The sequence below is a fragment of the Cervus canadensis genome, chromosome 18, assembly GCF_019320065.1.
Source record: "Cervus canadensis isolate Bull #8, Minnesota chromosome 18, ASM1932006v1, whole genome shotgun sequence".
NCBI lineage: Eukaryota > Metazoa > Chordata > Mammalia > Artiodactyla > Cervidae > Cervus > Cervus canadensis.
In genome coordinates, this window is record NC_057403.1 from 15,703,744 (window position 1) to 15,721,207 (window position 17,464).

At 59.0% G+C, this 17,464-nt stretch overlaps 1 protein-coding gene across 1 annotated transcript in view; it reads right to left on the reverse strand.

Annotated features, from left to right (window-relative positions):
* The window catches only part of MEGF8 (multiple EGF like domains 8), a 41,211-nt gene that overhangs the window by 8,401 nt on the left and 15,346 nt on the right, over positions 1 to 17,464 (reverse strand). The window contains exons 13-34 of the mRNA XM_043434938.1: positions 16,656 to 16,856; positions 16,075 to 16,275; positions 15,424 to 15,660; positions 14,490 to 14,608; positions 14,257 to 14,388; positions 14,052 to 14,165; positions 13,352 to 13,600; positions 12,656 to 12,855; positions 12,209 to 12,419; positions 11,863 to 12,112; positions 11,215 to 11,347; positions 9,489 to 9,736; positions 9,284 to 9,394; positions 9,007 to 9,125; positions 8,437 to 8,644; positions 7,738 to 7,918; positions 6,813 to 6,976; positions 5,923 to 6,067; positions 4,672 to 4,903; positions 3,412 to 3,535; positions 3,066 to 3,279; positions 2,693 to 2,907 (exon numbers count right to left, since the gene is read on the reverse strand). Of these exons, the coding sequence (XP_043290873.1) occupies positions 2,693 to 2,907; positions 3,066 to 3,279; positions 3,412 to 3,535; positions 4,672 to 4,903; positions 5,923 to 6,067; positions 6,813 to 6,976; positions 7,738 to 7,918; positions 8,437 to 8,644; positions 9,007 to 9,125; positions 9,284 to 9,394; positions 9,489 to 9,736; positions 11,215 to 11,347; positions 11,863 to 12,112; positions 12,209 to 12,419; positions 12,656 to 12,855; positions 13,352 to 13,600; positions 14,052 to 14,165; positions 14,257 to 14,388; positions 14,490 to 14,608; positions 15,424 to 15,660; positions 16,075 to 16,275; positions 16,656 to 16,856 (4,008 nt within the window). The remainder of the gene's footprint in view (positions 1 to 2,692; positions 2,908 to 3,065; positions 3,280 to 3,411; positions 3,536 to 4,671; positions 4,904 to 5,922; positions 6,068 to 6,812; positions 6,977 to 7,737; positions 7,919 to 8,436; positions 8,645 to 9,006; positions 9,126 to 9,283; positions 9,395 to 9,488; positions 9,737 to 11,214; positions 11,348 to 11,862; positions 12,113 to 12,208; positions 12,420 to 12,655; positions 12,856 to 13,351; positions 13,601 to 14,051; positions 14,166 to 14,256; positions 14,389 to 14,489; positions 14,609 to 15,423; positions 15,661 to 16,074; positions 16,276 to 16,655; positions 16,857 to 17,464) is intronic.

Here is a 17,464-nt window from a genome sequence, read left to right on the forward strand (position 1 = left end):
AGGTGGGCCAAAACGGCCATCACCTGGGGCCACAGCATCCTCCCTCCTCAGCCTTTGTAACTGGAAGTGCTGACCGGAAGTCAGGCTAGGGACAGCCCTGAAACTAGGCTGTGTGGACCAGGGCTGGCCGGGCCGTTAGGATGAACAAGTGACAGCAAAGGAAGAGAGTGGGGAGGGGCGGGGAAAGAGCCAGGGCAGAAGGCAGCAGAGATGAGACCCACACGCGCCGAGGACGAGCGGAGAGGCAGCCTTCCGGCTCCTGCTCCGGTGCCTGGCTGCGCTGTCCACCCGCCTTACCCGAGGCGCCACTGTGTTGGTATGGTGAGCCCTCTCTACCACCTGGCTTGGGATACAGCCATTTCTTACAGTCAGAGAAAGGCAATGGTCCCAGGTAGACACAGAAACAAGATTCAGGAGGGGGGAGGCCAGCCACAGTCTCTTAGAAAGAACATGGAAGGGACTTCCCTGGCGGTCCAGTGGTTAGCACCTTGAACTTCCTTTGCAGGGGTTGCAGGTTCAATCTCTGGTTGGGGAACTGAGATCCCTCATGAGGCACAGAGTGTCCAAAAAAACTTTTAATTAAACTACTAATTAAAAAAAAAAAAGAACGTGGGCCCTGCCACTGGGGCAACAGGGCCCTCCTGCCCTTGGCTGGGAGGATTTGGGGCCTGTGTCAGGGGCCGCACCGCAGCTCACGCACCATCACTTATTGTGTCCGGGCACTCAGACAGGGTATGCAGTGAGGTCAGGAACTTACCTCACTGTATGAGAGCATTTTATTTACAGCTCTGGCCTTAAGTAAAGTACAAGGGGAAAGGGATTAGTCTAGGCTGTCTGTCTGGATGCACTCAGGAAGAAACAAAGCAATTGTGCAATCCTGAAATAGAAAACCCTGATTGCTGTGGCCGGAGCTCTGAACCCACTGCGGGCTACGCCGGTGATGAGCTGAGCCTGGCTGAACAGCCGGAGCCAAATTCTCCTCCAGGTCAGGCTTCCAGATCTAAATTTAGTGCCCCCCTTGGCAAACAGCAGGGCCATTGGGAAGGGGGCTTAGAAGCCCAAGGCTCCAGTCGGCTCAGCAATCTCTTCTGGGACCACTGTAGTGGCCCAATGCAATGCTGCCCAACACCATTAACTGCGTTTCCTGGAAGAGACGCAGGATCCCAGCTTGTCTGCTGACCTATGCCCACCGCCTGGCAAAGTGCCCAGCACGAGGAAGGTGCTCGGTGATGAATTTGGTGAAAGGAGAAAGGGAAGGAAGGAAGAAGCCAGTGAGTCAGTGGGGAAGACAGCACCGTTGCCTGCCCCAGGCTCTGAGGCCAAAGTCATTCAGAAGAACAAAGTCTGACAATTACAGTATGGCTGCCCTTGAGCCACAGCACAACAGGTCTTGTCTGCAAACCTGTTACATTTGATCTGCTGTGGGGGGATGGGCAGTGGCATTTTTTTATGTTTTTAGTTGGTTTTTTTTTTTTTTGGCCACGAGGCATGTGGGATGTTAGTTCCCTACCAGGGATCAAACTCACAGCCCAGCACTGGAAGGTGAAGTCTCAACCACTGGATCGCCAGGGAAGTCCCCTTGACCTGTGTTTTTAAAAAAAACCCTGAGCCAACACACTTTAGTTTTTAGCTGATCCTCCCAGAACTCAGATGTGGCAGCGGCCTTCTGACATTCCCAGGCAGCACCAGCTCCATGCGATCCACTCAGCCGCCCCACCACTCCCTCCCACTTCCCAGCTCCTCAGCTGCCTGCGGGCTCTCTGCAGGTGTTGTCTTCCAGTCCCTGGAATCCCAGTAAAGACAAATAATACCAATCTCAAAAATACTTAGGGAGACCTTGTGTCACCAGCAGGAACCCAGGCTTGAGGATGAGAGAGGCCTCTGTTTGTCAGAGGAGGCACCGCAGGGGGCCTCTGCCCTTGCAGCCACACGGAGCACCCCCAGAGGGAGCACCCTCCACCCCCAGCCGCTGCACTGACATTCTCCCTGTGGCCCAGACAGCAGAGAATGGAGATTTTCCCAGGGTGGGGGGGGGGGGGGGAAATTACTGAGTTTCTACTGAAGAACAGGCACTGCTCCAGGCTCTAAATAATTCTCCCATCTAATGTGGATAACCCTTGTGCTCGCTTCTGCAGCACATATTCTAATGTGGATGACCCTCCTATGGGATGGAGTGGTATGACGCCAGATATATTTCTTCTTTGTCCCGGGTCCCTGGTACTGAGCTACTAAAATGCACAGGGGTTCCTGAGTGATGGGGACATCTTTTGTTATTCACAAGGAACCTCTTTACACCTGAGTTTATGTTAATGGGGTGACTTAGGGGAGTTACCAGTCACCAGGATTCAGGGCAGAGACTGAGGTCTCTAAAAACACTTGAACAATGAGACTCAGGGACTTCCCTGGTGGTCCAGTGGTTAGGACTCTGTGCTTTCACGGCTGTGGGCACAAGTTCAATCCCTAGTTGGGGAACTAAGACCCCACAAGCCCCGTGGCGTGGCCAAAAAAAAAAAAAAAGGCAAAGAAGGAAGAAAGAGATGTGGGGAGAGAAAGTGGGAAGGAAGAAGAAGTGTGATGGTGGGAGCAGACCTAAGGAGATGGAGGAGGACGTGGGGCAGAGGCGGCGGTGGGGAGAAAGGTGAATGTGGGGGTGAGGGGAGGGCCACCCACACACCCCGCCAGGGTGTGGTACCTGCTGGAGGCTGCTGCTCCAGACACAGTGCTGCCAGCCCCCGTCAGCACCCTTGGAGTCCAGGCAGGAGGTGCAGTTGGGCAGGAGGTGGCAGGGTGTGGGGCAGGGCAGCGGGGGTGAGGACTCCACCGGCATCGGGGACACGTTCAGCAGCGAGTGGCTGAAGCACGTCCAGTCGTAGGTGGGCTGCACCGAAAGGATGCGGCGGGTCTCCCCTGAGGTTGGGGGGCGCAGGGATCAAGGAGTGGGTCTGGGTCCCTTGCCCGCCCCCCACCTCCTCCCTCAGACCAGGCCCCCGAGCCCCTGGCATCCCTGGAGCAGGAGTCCAGGCCCCCCCAGACTCTCCCCGCGGGGACCAGGCCTCAGCGCTCACCCGTCCTCTTGAACTGCCGCGTCCACATGCACTTGCCCTCCCTGGTGCACTGCTCGCAGTCGGCCGCCCCACACACGGCCTCCGAGCAGTTCCCGGCCCAGAAGACCTCGCGCTGGTTGATGCGACAGTCGTTCTCTGAGGTGCAGGACCCGTTGCGCCCAATGCAGGCACCCTCGGGGCAGTTGGTACACCACTTACAGCGGGGGGCAGAGGCCTGGGGGGAGGTACTGGCTCAGAAGGGTTGTCAGGGCCCCCGGCACCCCCCCAGTCTCAGTTCCTGCCACCTGATCCCAGGTGGAGAGCCCCGTGGTTCCTGAAACGCTTTCCCCCCTCCCCCATCACTCACCTCTCCATCTCCAGGCTGCAGGGTCCTGGGGTGGCGGGCCAGGCACTCGCCGCAGGTACGCAGACGCCGACATTCCTCGGGGGAGTGGGGCATAGGGGAGCAGGGGGCGCCACCACAGCCCAGCCTGGGGAGGTGGGAGGCCTGGCCCATCACGCTCAGCCAGGCTCCATCCTCCCCGCACCCGGTGCCCCTCCCTGGTGCCTCCTGGACACTGGTCTAAAGGCCCCGCAGGTCCATTCCAACTGGTCTCAGCACAGGCCTCCCAGACCGGCCCCTCCTGAGCTCACTTGGTGATGATCCCATGGCCACCTGTCATCCCAGGCCAGAGACACTGGACAACACCCCATGTCCTCCTGGCCCTCCACCCATGGAGGCCTCTTCCTCCTAAATTCTTCCCTGACCACCCCCTCCTAACCGACCCCTGCAGCCCCCCGCCAAGCTCAAGGCTCCTCCTCTCAGGCCTACACTTGCAGCCTCCCCTCCCCATCCCCTCCTCCTCCACGAGCCCACCCCTGCCCTCTCCTGCTCACCCCTTCGGTGACTCCCCATCACCCACGTGGAGGCTTGCAATCCCTGACTCAAAATCCTTGAAGGCATACACGTTTCAGAATTTTCTAGGTTTTAGAAAAGCAGTGGGTGTACCCACTGTTATGTAACACCCCTAGCAAAGTCTGGGGGAGCACCCTAAAAATCAGAGCCTATAATATTCTGTAGTAAACACGGTGACACATGTAATGGGACAAAATGAAGCCCATTAGTAGCCTCACGTCAGCAAAGGGTCACTGCGGCCAATACAGTCTGTGCTAAAGCCAGCAAAGCACGTTCAGCCTCCTGAGATGCCTGGATTCCCAAACTACAGACGAGGAGTCTCCGGAGCTGGACAGAGCCCAGGGCGGCTGGGCCCTGGGAGCCCTCTCTGAGCAGGCCCACCCACCTCTCCAGTCTCAGTCTTCCCCAACTCAGGTGTTTCTAAAAGCCACTAGACCCAGCCCTACTTTGAATCTTTGTGGTCTAAATGACCCTAAACTGGTCATTTGGGGCCCAGTTTAGACTCAGCTGCCCCAGCCCACTAACAGGTCCCACTCGGGCGCTCCCCAAGCCTGCCCCACCTATGATGAGCTGGCCCTTCTCCCAGGGCAGCTGGTGTCCCAACCAGACAGTACCTTACTGAGGGCTCCCCAACAAGCCTGGCCCAGCACAGAACCCCCTTTGGACGGCACCAGTACCACCCACCCAGGTGCTGTCAGTCTCCATGGTTACCTGTGGGCCTGGTCCCCGGACAGGCAGGCCCCATGGCACCAGGTACAGGCCCCAGTCTGGTTACAAGCTTCGGGCGAGGGCAGCAGGCGGCAGGGGTCAGGGGGCAGGGTCAGGGCCAGCAGGCGGCCCAGGGCCACTCCCCCAAAGCCTCCTGAGATATACAGGCGACCCCCTACCGCGGCCACAGCATGGGCCACAGACTCTTCCATTGGCGGTCCCACGGAGGCTGGGCCTGGGGAAAGACAGAAAGTTCAGAGAGAGAGAACAGGTGACTGGAGGCAGAGATTCACACACAGGAGCCAGTCAAGAGAGGGATGCTGGGCAGAGAGATGGTCTAAGAAGAGCAGAGACAGACAAGAAAAGGCAGAGAGAAGATAGACAAGGCCAAACGGAACAAGAGAATCAGACACACACAGCAAGACGGAAAGAGGGAGAGAGACACATCAACAGGAAAAAGGAACAGAGAGAGTGGAATAAAACAGGCAAATTTTCTGGAACCAGACTACGGTGGTGGGTGAACAATACTGTGAAGGTACTGAATGTCACTTAACGGTTCATCTTACAGTGGCGAATTTCATTACGTGATTTCCCCTAAATTTTTATTTTTTAAATGCATTTTTATTGGAGTGTAACTGCTTTACAATGTTGTGTTTGTTTCTGCTGTATAAGGAAGTGAAGCAGCTACACGTATACATACATCCCCTCCGTCTCGGACCTCCCTCCCACCCATCTAGGTCATCACAGAGCACCTACACTTTTTTAAATCCTAAAAAAAAAAAAAAAAACAGTCACAGAGTGGTGGAAAAGACAGATTAAAAGCAAAAGAGAACTACAGACAGAGGGACAGAGAGAGAAACAAAATGAAAAGGAGACAGACCCAGAAACCCAGTCAATCACTTACAATGGTCAAGTGAAACACAAAGGCAAGATACAGCCCCTTGCCAGCCTATGAACTGAAAGGAAACACCCTCACATATGACAGCCATCTCTAGAGAATGGGATTATGGGGGATGCTTTTCTTCCTATTTTATGAATTATCTACCACGACTTCATAATCAGAATTTAAAACATTCCTAAAAAAAAAAAAAGGAAGAAGGGTGCTTCCGTGGGTGTTGAGATAATGTGGAGAAGACCAAAGCTTTGCCTGTTGGTCTGAAGGGGTCCACGTGACTGCCAATGAGTCGGGGTCTCAGGCCAGGCCAGAGCGCCCCCTGGTTGTCCCGGGGCCTCCGGGGAGGGCGGCGGACTCACCGATGAGGTCGGGCAGGAGCCAGGTGTTGCAGTTGACCAGGTAAAGCAGCACGTCACTGCTGAACTCGTCGGGTTCGGAGCGCCCCCCGAGGACCACCATGGTGTCCCCTAGCAAGGCCGAGGCGTGGAAGAGTCGTGGCCGGGGCTGTTGCAGGGACACGCGGCAGGGTGGCCTGTGAGGGCCCACAGTCCTCTGCTCCCTCTCAGCCCACCTGCCACCCCAAATCTCCCCACGCCCCAGCCCCTGCCAGCCCACCCAACCCTAACCTTCCTCAAATCTCACTCCTTCCTCCAGGAAATCTCCCTTGTTCCTCAGAGCCGCCTCTAGAGCCATCCCCTTTTCGTGAACCCCCAGAACCCTCATGCTCCATGCTGTTCCCCAGAAAGCCAGCCTGGATGGCTTGAGATGAACCCCTGGTTTCTTGTGTGACCTCGCCAGCTGGACTGGGGTTCTCCTGCTGGGGCTCATACTTCCATCTCCCTTGCAGTCTAGCCCCAAGAAGGGCTTGGAAACTTGTTCATGGATGGAAAATGCGGCTGTCTCTAGGCACCCAGGTTTCCTGCTCTCACTCACACTGACTCCCTTGGCCTTGGAGGCAGAGGCACAAGAAACCTCAGCTCCCTGTTTCATAGCCGGGGGCGCCACGAAGGGGAGGGGCCTGTCTGGGCCACACCCGGAAGTGGGAGCACCAGGTCAGAACCCAGGCCTCTGACCTCCTGGTGGTTGATTGTGACCTCCAGGTCAGATAGAAGGGGAGACTTGGGGGAGGGGGGGACTGGAAAGGAGGCGGAGTAGGAATCCGGGATTGAGCCACTCCCTGGGGCACTGGGAAAGGAGGGGGCACTCCCCCTGCCCCCGCTGACTCATCTGTCTGGCCCTTTTTTCTGACCTTTGCTCCCTGAGAAGGGGCCAGCAGGCTCCAGGTGCGGTCAGGGCAGTGCAGGGAGTAGAGCTCAGGGGACGGGGCTGCCAGCTCCACGTGGAAGCGGAAACCCCCAAACACGTAGAGGGAGTCGGTGGCCTCGTGATACACAGCGGAGTGACCGTAGAGACCTAGGGGTGCGAGGAGAGCGAGCACAGAGGCTGGGGGAAGGGCTGGGGATCAAGAAGGCCCCCCGGGCTCCCCTCCTCGTGACCACGACACCACCCAACCAGGCCCTGACGCTGGAGACTGGGGAGCCTTTCTCAACCCCTCCCTCTCCCTTCGGTGCTAAAGGACAGCCACTGAGACTCTGGGAAAGGGAAGAGGGAGGCAGGTGGCCAGAGGGACCTTGGGGACACAGATCAAAGAATGCAGAAGGAGAGGGACTTCCCTGCTGGTCCAGTGGCTGGGAATCCACCTTGTAAAGCAAGGGATGAGAGTTTGATCCCTGGGTGGGGAACAAAGACCCCACAGGCCATGGAACTAGAGCCCTCAGCTGCAACTACTGAGCCTGTGCGCCACTATTAGGGAGTCCGTGTGCCACATAGAAAGATCCCATGTGCTACAACTAAGATCCGGCGTAGCGAAAGAAAGAAAGAGAGGGAGAGAAAGGAAAATACCTGAGGGGCAGTGTTCTAGGGCCTGGGAAAGGGAAAGTGTCCCACTGCTACTAGGCAGGAGGTGGGCAGCTTCTCATGAAGTCTGAGGGGTAAGTAGAGAAACTGAACTTCTCAAAAGACAGCATCCTGAGAAGGGGTGTGGGTGATGGTACACAGGGAGACAACAGGTGTAGGGGGCGGTGACCACACAGTACAGGAGGGGGTAGAGCGGACGGTCGAGAGTCAAAAGTGCTGTGCCCAGACCCCACGCCGAGCCCTGTCCCCAGGCCCACCTGTGGGGGGCGTCCCGCTCTGAGCCCCGGACACCCAGGTGCCAGTCGCCAGCTGGTACTCAAGCAGCTGCTGGTTGAAGCCATTTTCCGGGGAGTAACCACCCACCAGGAGCAGAGATAGGCCTCGGCGGGCAGTAAGCGTGTGACCAGCAACGGCTGGCAGCTCCACAGTCTGAGGGGCCTGGGGGATGAAGGGTGGAGGTCACCAAGGAGAGGGGCAGAGGTCAGGGATCATTTTGTGGGTAGAAGCAAGGCTCAGAGCTCCCCATTCTCCCCTTGAACCGCTAAGGGGAAACGGGTCAACCCCAGGCCTTCCCACCAGTCATGGTCCCGGCAGGCGAGCAGCAGACCTGTCACTATTTCTGCCTGCTTGGTGTCACTTCTTCAGGTGGGAATAGCCCGGGGTTCCTTCGGGAAGCCCTTGCTCCCTGACTCTTACTCTGCCTGCACAGGGCTGAGTGTACCAGCTCGACAAGGGGACTGTGTTCCGGCCTGGCCACCCAGAGGGTCACATCCCCTAGGCTGGGGACTGGCTCAGGAATTAAGTGTGACCCAAGACGGCCAAGGAAATTCAACTTCTGGGACTTGTGCTGGGGCCCCAGGAGGAAGCGTCCTCCTCTGGGGGCAAGGATGGCTGGAGCTGCTCTTGCCATCTCTGCTGGAGCCTGGCTGTGGGGACCTGGGGATTGAGATGCTCACCTTCTCCTGCCGCCACTGCAGGGTGGTGAGGTTGAGGACCCAGAAGTCCCGGGCGACGCCCCCAGCTGTGAGCCCCCCCAGTAGGTACATGGCCCCACGGCCAGCAGGCACGTAGGCAGCAGCGTGGAAAGAGCGAGGGGAGGGGCCTGGGCCCCCATCCTCGGCTCCTGCCAACATCTGTGTCCACCGCCGTTCACTCGCTGAGTACCTGGGGCCAAGATGCAAAAAGGCAGCCTCACTATGTGGCAGTCAGCCCATAAACCCCTGGGGTGATGTTCCCCCACTGGTACCCCAGCATCCCCTGGCATCACCCCCCACCTTGGCAGGTACCCCAATCACTGTACCATCCTCTGGGGTATCACCACTAGTAATACACCAGTAAGCACCCCAGCCCCTGAGGTAAGCCTCCTGTGACAAGCGTCCCAGCATCCTTTGGGGTATCCTGCACTCGTGGAGATTTTTCTGCACACCTCCCCCCTCCAGCCACAGGACTCTTAGACAGGCATCTCAGCAACCCCTGAGGTGACCTTTTGTCATTCAGGTGTCCCACCTCCCCAGGGCCATCCTCACCTATACAGGTTTCCCAGCAGCCCCTGGGGCAGGCCCAGGCCCCCAAACATCCACAAGGTGGCATCAGGTCCCTCCACCATCGTGTGCCCCAGGCGGTGCAGGAAGCGGCTGGCGGTGTCCTGGGGGTGGGGTGCGGACAGGAGGGCTCAGGTGAGGTCATTACCAAGTGACAGGCTGGGTACAGGGTCTCTGGGGGTAGTCTGGGGAGTGGAGCGGGGAGAAGGATCCAGGAGGTGGGCTGCACGGCACTCCCTGGGGAATGGCGCCCATAACTCACGGCAGAGAGGCGGCTGTCCATGAGGGTCTCCCAGACCAGCTGCCCGCCATCCAGCTTCGTGGCACAGTCAGGACCCCCGAAGCCTTCAGCACAGACGCACAAGCCCAGGCTCTGGGGGGCAACAGAAGCAGCTGGGGGGGGGTTGCCCTGATTACCACCCCCACCCCTGCCCCGTCCCACCTGGCTTGCTCTCTTCTACCCGTACCTGGTTACAAGTCCCCGCCCCGTTGTGGGCATTACAGTTCTCAGGACACACAGCCATGCGGCAGTGCGGGCCAGCCCAGCCCTGGGGACACCGGCAGAGTCCAGCACCTGGGACCCCATCCTGGGGCACACACTCCTGGGGGACAGGGCAGCTCCCGGGGCCTCCTGACCCACAGCGGGCAGAACCCACAGAGGCATTGAAGCCCCAGGATGAGGAGCCGTTGGCCTCCCAGTGCAGTACCAGCAGCCCTGTTGGAGGAAAGTCCAGAGGCTTGTCAACAAGGTCGTAACAAAGTGATATTTAAAGAGACAGGGATTGGGCTTCCCTGGTGGTCCAGTGGTTGAGACTCCACGCTCCCCATGCAGGGGGCATGGGTTCGATCCCTGATCAGGGAACTAGATCCCACATGCCACAATTAACTGCATGCTGCTAATTAACAGCTCATATGCTGCAACTAAGCTTGTGCTGCAACTAAGACCCAGTGCAGCCAAATAAATATTTTTTAAAAATAAAGAGAGTCAGTAGGCCTACAGGCTCTCTGACCTCATCACCTCCCACCCTCCCAGCTCTTTGCACTCCAGCACCACTGACCAGCTTCTTATTCTCAGAATAGGAAGTTGTTGTTTGTCGTCGTTGTTTAGTCGCTAAGTCATGTCTGACTCTTTGCGACCCCATGGACTGTAGCCTGCAGGGTTCCTCTGTCCACTGGATTTTCCAGCCAAGAATACTGGAGTGGGTTGCCATTTCCTTCTCCAGGGGATCTTCCTGACCCAGGGATCGAACCTGCATCTCCTGCATTGGCAGGCCGATTCTTTACCACCAAGTCTCAGAGCCTGGGCATCTGCTATGCCTCCCTCAGTAGTCGTCCTTGCCCACACTGCCCCCTTCAGGCCTCAAGTGAAATTTCACTTCTGCAAAGAATCCCTCCTCACCTCCCCAGACAGGCCAGGTCCCCAGTCCTTTCCATTTCCTCTCGTCCCTTCTCAAAAAAGTGTGACTATTCTGACTATAATTTGTTCACTGCTGTTTGTCACGTCCCCTTCTGCTGTGAATCCATGAAGACAGCGCCTGTGTCCCTGGTTCCCTTCAACACGCCCAGCACGGAGCCCAGGCAGGCCCAGCTTGACAGCTGGGTGCTCAGTAAACACTCGCTGGGTGAAATGACAGAGATGACCACTCAGCTCTAGCAGCTCGCTGTGCAGGGTCTGGGCTCACGTGCCTTCACCAGCAGGAACAACTCCCAACTCTGCCCTCTCACAGCCTTGCAGCCACTTGGTTTTACAATATGAAGAGAAGCATTTCCAAACACGGGCCCTTTCACTGCAGAGTAGGGTCTCCAGCCCCCACCCGTGGAAGATACCCCTACCCATGGGAAACCAGTAGTACCTCCAATTGTGATAATCAGAACATCTCCAGACACAGCTAAATACCCCAAGGGGCAAAGTCACTCCTGGTTGAGAACCACTAGGCTGAGGAGAGAGATGCTTGGGGGCCCCCACACCAGCTACATTCTGTGTCCCCCACTTGAACCTTCTTTCCAGAGACACAACCCAGCCAGTACAATCTTCAGCTGAAGAAACTGCGACCCAGAGGTGGCAAGGAATTGTGTCACCCAGCAAGTCAGTGGCTGGGACAGTCAGGCTGGGTCCTGAGCCCACCTCAGGCAGCAAGGTACATGGACAAAGGACAGTCCAGGACAGCGGTCCCATTCCCCCAGTGCCCATACCCGACAGGGCCTGCACAGTGAGGGGTCGGTCCCGCCGCTGGCCACAGAATGCAGCGATGAGGCTACGGTCCGACTGGACGACACCGGTGTCCAGGAAGCGTGGGAATCCATCAAAGGCCAGGACGTAGCTCAGCTGGAGAGGTGAGGAGTCGAGGATCAGTGGATGATGGGGAAGAGAGAGCGATGCTTGGGGTCTGGGAGGAGAGGAGCTCAAAAAGAGAGGGCAATCTGAGACAGGGGCAAAAGCTGCTGGAACCACCTAGTTTGACTGTCACGCTGTGGCATGGAGGCCACCATTCCTACGCCTGTGTTGACAGCAGACATGGTTAATCAATCAGGCACTCGTGCATGGAGGCTCTTTCTCAATGCACAGATCCTGGCAGCCACTACCAATCCATCAGAGTTGGCACTCAAGGTACAAACGTTTACCATGCCTAGACTGGGGAATGGAAAACTGGGGTCCAGGAAACAGGAGGCAGCCTGGGAAGTGGGAGGGTCTGTAGGCTGAGGAACAGAGGGCTAGGGGCCTGAGGAATAGAGTTGGGAGTTTGATGGATGAAAAAGCAGGAACATGGGGGCCAGGGTCTGTCTGAAGATTCCCACTGGGTGGGGGAACATGGGCCTGTCATGAGCGCCCCTGGTGCTCACCGTGCATGGGGTGCTGCTGTCAGGGGAGAAGGTGAGGGTGAGCGGGGGACAGAGGGTCCCGGGGGCACAGGGCTGCAGCACCTCAGTGGCTGAGACAACCCACACACAATAGGACAGGCCTGGCCCCGCTCTTGCTGCCCCACCACCTGCAGGCAGGAGCCCCCCAAACCGGCGTGAGCCCAGGGCCACTGAGGACACGTTGGTGAGGAGGGCACGACCCCCACACTCTCGGAAGCAGGAGCCACCTGCCCTGGGGGGAGAGAGGAGAGGCAGCGTCAGACCAGTCCCGCCCAGGCCCAGCAACCCCACCCTGCCCCCACCCCGGCCTGGCTGGCCCCGGGCTCACCGAGGGTCCCCATAGTAGCCAGGGGAGCAGAGCTGGCAGTGGGCACCCTCGGTGTGGTCCTGGCAGAAGCAGAGCCCGCTGAGGTTGTCACAGTGGCCTCGGCGAGGGTCCCCATGCCCATTGCACTGGCAGGGCCGACAGCCGCCGGAGCCCGTGGCGTTCCCGAAGCTGCCAGGCCGGCACCGCTCACAGTGGTCCCCCCACGTCCAGTCTGTGGAGGGCCCGGTGGGCAGGAGGCAGGGTCAGGGGCCAAGGCAGGAAGGAGCCCGACCCTCTCTGACCCCAGCTGGCTCAAAGCGGGGCAACTGGTACCCAGACTAAGGAGGAAGTGCAGATCCCGGAGGGAGGGCGGGCGCTGAACAGGCAGTGGGACCGAGGGACCTGGAGCTGGGGGTGGGGACTCAGGAACCCCGGGGAGGTGCCTGAGGCTAGCAGCTGGCTGCTCACCCTGGCACTCGTCGCAGAAGCCGGGCCCCCGCTTGTGGCAGTGGCTGTGGAAGTTGCAGCCACAGTCCCGGGAACAGCGGGGTGCGGGGGGGGCGGGGGCAGGCGTGGGAGGGGGCAGGTCCGACGTCCAACCCAGGTCACACACGCAGGTGAAGTCTGGGGGGCCGCTGCACACACCGTGGCCACAGTCCTCCAAGCACCTGAGGGAGTGTGGTGGGGGTGGGGGAAGGATGGGCAGGCCTGGAGCCCCCAAGGCATCCACCCCTCTCCCCACTCCACCCCAGTATATCCATGGCAACACCATCAGAAGCTACTGCCTGTTCCAGGATCCTGGACTCCGTGGGTGGCCCTGTCTCCAAGGTAACCCCATCACGTGTAGTAACTCCTGTCTCTATAGAAACCAAATATCACCACTGGTGATCTGTTCTCTGTGAGAACCCCTTTCAACTTGGTCCTCCTCCATCTCTATGGCAACTGTGGCCTCCAGTCCAAGGGTGACCCGTCTCCACAGTAACCGTGTAACAGTGAGGACCCTGTCGCTCTAATGAGGGCCTGTTTTGCCAGGTAAAAACCCAAGGCTCACTGGGGAGGCTGGCTCCAGGGAAGGCAGCCTGACACCAGGATCACTTCCTCCCAGCCTCCCTGCCTGTACCCGCCCTGGGCCAACATCTCCATGGAAACCCAGGCCCCACTCACGTGCGATTGCAGTAAGTGACGCCATCGCCCTGGTAGCCCCTCTGGCAGTGACACTCGTAGCTGAGGGGGGTGTTTAGGCAGGTTGCCCGCAGGTGGCACCGCGCCAGGCCCAGGCGACACTCGTCCACATCCGGACAGCGGGCATACGCCCAGCGGGCGGGGAGGGCCACAGACAGCCCCAGGCCCTCCCCGACCCACAGGGAGCAGTTCCCCCCACTCAGAGGCCCTGAGAAGTCACCCTGGAGGCAACTGCGGACAGGGGGATTGAAGAAGGCAGTTGGGGTGGAGGGGCATGGTAAGGAGAGAGAGACAGAGAAACAGCGACAGGGAGAGGAGATAAATCAGAGAGACAGAAAGATGAATATGGAGACAGAAGGGGAAATGGAAGAGAGGCAGAGAAAAAACCAGGAAAGCCAGGCAAAAATGATTTTAAAAGACAGGAGAGAGGGGGATACGGAAAAAGGGAGACAGAAGAGAAACACAAAGGTCAGAAGAAAGAAAACAGAAGGGAAGATGAGAGAAAACAAGTCACAGAAATAGGGAAAGAGTTGGGAGGGAGGAGAGAGAAAGAGAGAGAGAGAGAAAAGGGGGAGAAGAACAGAGAAAAAGGCCAAGGGGCAGAGAAACAACAAAGAGGCCGTTAGAATCAGGGTGGGCAGAGAGCCCCCCACCGGCCCCGCCCCCAGCCCCCAACCCTCACCGGCCCAGCGTGGGGTTGTCCTCGTTTCCACACCAGCCACACTCGTGGCTCTGCAGACACTCGTGGCAGGTCAGGAAGCGGTCGCAGCTCCGGCACCGAGGCTCTGAGTGCACGCTGCAGGGAGGCGGGTGTGAGGCTGCCCGAGCCACCGCCACCCCGCCCACCTCCACCCTCCCCTTCGGGAGCCCTGCCGCCCGGGCCGCACCTGTCGTCCCAGCCTCTGCAGCCCCCGTGCGGGTACCGGGCCAGGTAGGCGGCGAACATGAAGCAGGTATGGGTGGACTGGCACCACGCACACTGGCTCGAGTTGGCCAGGCAGTCGTCACAGGTCAGGCGCCTGGGGGCAGGCAGGGAACGGTGGGGGGGACCGGGTCAGGGCGCTGCCCGGCCCCCACACACACCCTCACACGCCCTCTCCCTGGGCCCAGCAGGGCTCACTGGCTGCAGAGTGGGGGACACTCTTCCGGACTCTTCAGGGCACCCCGACCCCGGCCGCGCCGGCTGCACGCTGCGTCCCCCTTGCGGCTGGTGCTCTGATGCCACTCACAGAAGGGGTCCTGGGAGGATGGAGGAAGAAGAGCCCAGCTGAACCTTCCCCTGGGCCTCCTGGCGCCAGCCCCCCAGCACCGGCTCACAGATCCCTGGTCCAAGCCCGCCTCCCTCCCACAGCCAGGGAGATCCACGGGTTCTGCCTGACCCGCACTGCTCACTTTGGGGGCAGTAGTGCCACTTTGTGTGGTCCAGGTGGGGCTGACCCAATCTCCCAGATCCAGAGATGGGCAAGGGGTCACCCTCCCTCCGCCCAGTCTCACTGGTCCAGGAGCTGGCACCAGCTCAGAAGAGCACAGAAAAGGCCCTTCAGTGACCTCTGTTGAGCTGAGGGGTGAGGGTGCGGTGGGGACAGGAAGGTGATCTCCTTCCTCTTGGGACTTGAGTGCCCAGGGTAGGGGTGGGGGATGAAAGTCTGGAGCCCTTGAGGCTCCCTTAACCCTCCCAAGGAATGAACTTCCAGGGAAAATGAGGATGTGGAATGGAAGGAGGTGAATGGCTGATGCATGGCTTGAACTTCTGGAGCCAGCAGGCCTGAAGACCTGCTCTTGGGCTCCGGCGTCCAAGCGGATAAGGCCCCTCTGGTGCAGAGACGTCAAGCTGGGTTCTCCAGCCCCTGCCACATGCAGAGTCATGACTATGTCAAGCCCGCTCTCCAGCCCCTCTCCCACCTGACTCTCACCTCCTAACAAGGGCCCCAGCTGTCTACCCTTACCACTACCCACAGGGTCCCTTGGCCAGCCCTGGGGTCCCTCCCCCCGCGGCTGAGTCGCCTGCTCTGGCTGACCGTGCCGAGACCTCCCCACTGCGGCCTGGTGGGCACCTGGGTGCAGGCGTGGCAGTCGCGATGCTCCTCGCAGAGCGGGCAGAGGGCAGGCACCAGCACGAGCAGGGACCCGCCGGCCCCAGCGTCCCCGCAGTGGGCCCCGCTCTGGCGCAGGTGGCAGGTGGCGCTGGCCAGGCACCAGCCGCAGCCCTGGTCTGCCAGGCAGCCCAGGCAAGAGGAGTAGGAGGCGCAGGCCGACGAGCGGTAGGGCTCCAGGAAGAAGAAGGAGATCTCCTGGGGGTGGGGGTGTCAGAGGAAGGTCAGGGCTCCAGGCTCCAGGTCAAGGTTTGGGATAGGGATCAGTGTTTGAAGCTAAAGACTTAAGGGTTCGGAGACAAGGTTGAGAATTTGGGCATGCAGAAAGTCAGGATCTAGGACACTGGCAGACGAAATGGGATTGGGGTTTGAGAGAATCTAGAGATCAGAGGTCAAAGTAGGGAGGGGGTCAGTGAGGTCAGGGTGGGAGGTGTCAGAGACATGGACGGGGGTCAGAATATGAGACCAGAGCAGACTCCGGAGGTCAGATGCTGGGGTCTGGGAGGTTCAAGGTAAGACCCAGAGTTCAGGAGTCAACAAGTAAGAGGTCAGGGTCAAGGGAGCTAGCTCGTGGCCCTGGGTTCAGAAAGTCCAGGGCCTCTGGGTACTCACGCTGCCACCTGGCACGCCAGTCCGATCCCACAGCAGAGTGAGCTCGCTGTGCCCAGGGCCTGCTGAGCCGTTGAGCTGGCCCCGGATCTCTACTGCGTACTTGTGGCCCCGGCCGGGCAGTGGGAAGAGGCGAGCTGACCCTGGGCGCTGCAGCCGCCTCGTCTCCTTCTCCTGCTGTGCCACCCAGCGCCCCACCTCCTCCTGGGGGACAGACGGGGCCCCTGAGCGTGCCACCCACACTCTGGCTCCTGAAAACCCCAAGAGCCCCAAACCCACCAAGCACCCACCCCTTCCAGGGAAGAGGAGGGCCTCAGAGTTCCTTAGACCCTAAGAACCTCCCAGCACCCCCAAACCTCCCAGCGACCCACCTTCTCCTCAGGGGAGTCTGACTCGGTAACTGAGAGCTTCCACTTTTTTAAAATTCCCCTCCAATTCTGTTCAAATGAAGACCCCCTCTCCGGCCCTCCCTCCACTAAGGATATATCCCAGGCCTCCAGTTTCTCCCCAGTCCTACTCCCCGCCACATACCTACACCCCGTGTTTACCATAAAGAGCCCGTTGAGTGTCCCAGGCATTCTCACCATGTTTTCTGTGTCCGGGCCCCGGGCCATCCGGGCCAGCACATGCAGGCGCTGGGCCCGGGCCCACACGGCCACATCCTCAGCCCCAGAGCCCCCAGGGCCTCCCGGCAGCAGCGGGTGGATGAAGCCACGGTAGACCAGGGACACGTCGGTCTCTGAGCTCGGCGTCAGGGTGATGGTCGTGCTGCGGACGATCAAGACCTGTGCCGGTGGAGGCGGGAGGCGAGCATGAGGGCCTCTCTGCCCGGCCCCAGGGGCCTCAGGCCTCTCCAGCCACATCTGAGCTGGAGAAACCAGGCAACCCAATCTCCTCCTCTGTTTTACTAAATGGGAGACTGAGGCCAGGATCAGGGGTGCAGGGGAGACAGACAGCTCACCCATCATTACTCTAGGAAGGGAGCTGGGCTCCAACTCGGACAGCAGACAGCGGGCTCCTAGCCCCTGCTCATCTCCACCTCTCATTAAGCTCCAGGGCCCTGGACCTTTCAGCAGCTTCTTCCTCAACATCCTATCTTTCCACTGAAGCCCTTCAGAGTTCAGCTCCCTTAACTAGGGGGTTTGGAGAACTTCCAGGTCACAGGTTAGTGAACACATTCATGTTCCAGGAAGATGTCTCATCCCAACTCCGTGGGGACAGAAGATCAGAACCCTTCAGGACCTCACCCTGTGTATCCTGTTCTTTGTTGTAAAATGAACCCGTAAAAAAAAAAAAAAAATGAACCCGTGGGTAAGTTATAAGTTAAAAAGATAAAAAAAGGAGTCCAGATCCAACAGTCAAAGCAATGGACATATTACATGATTTATTGCGA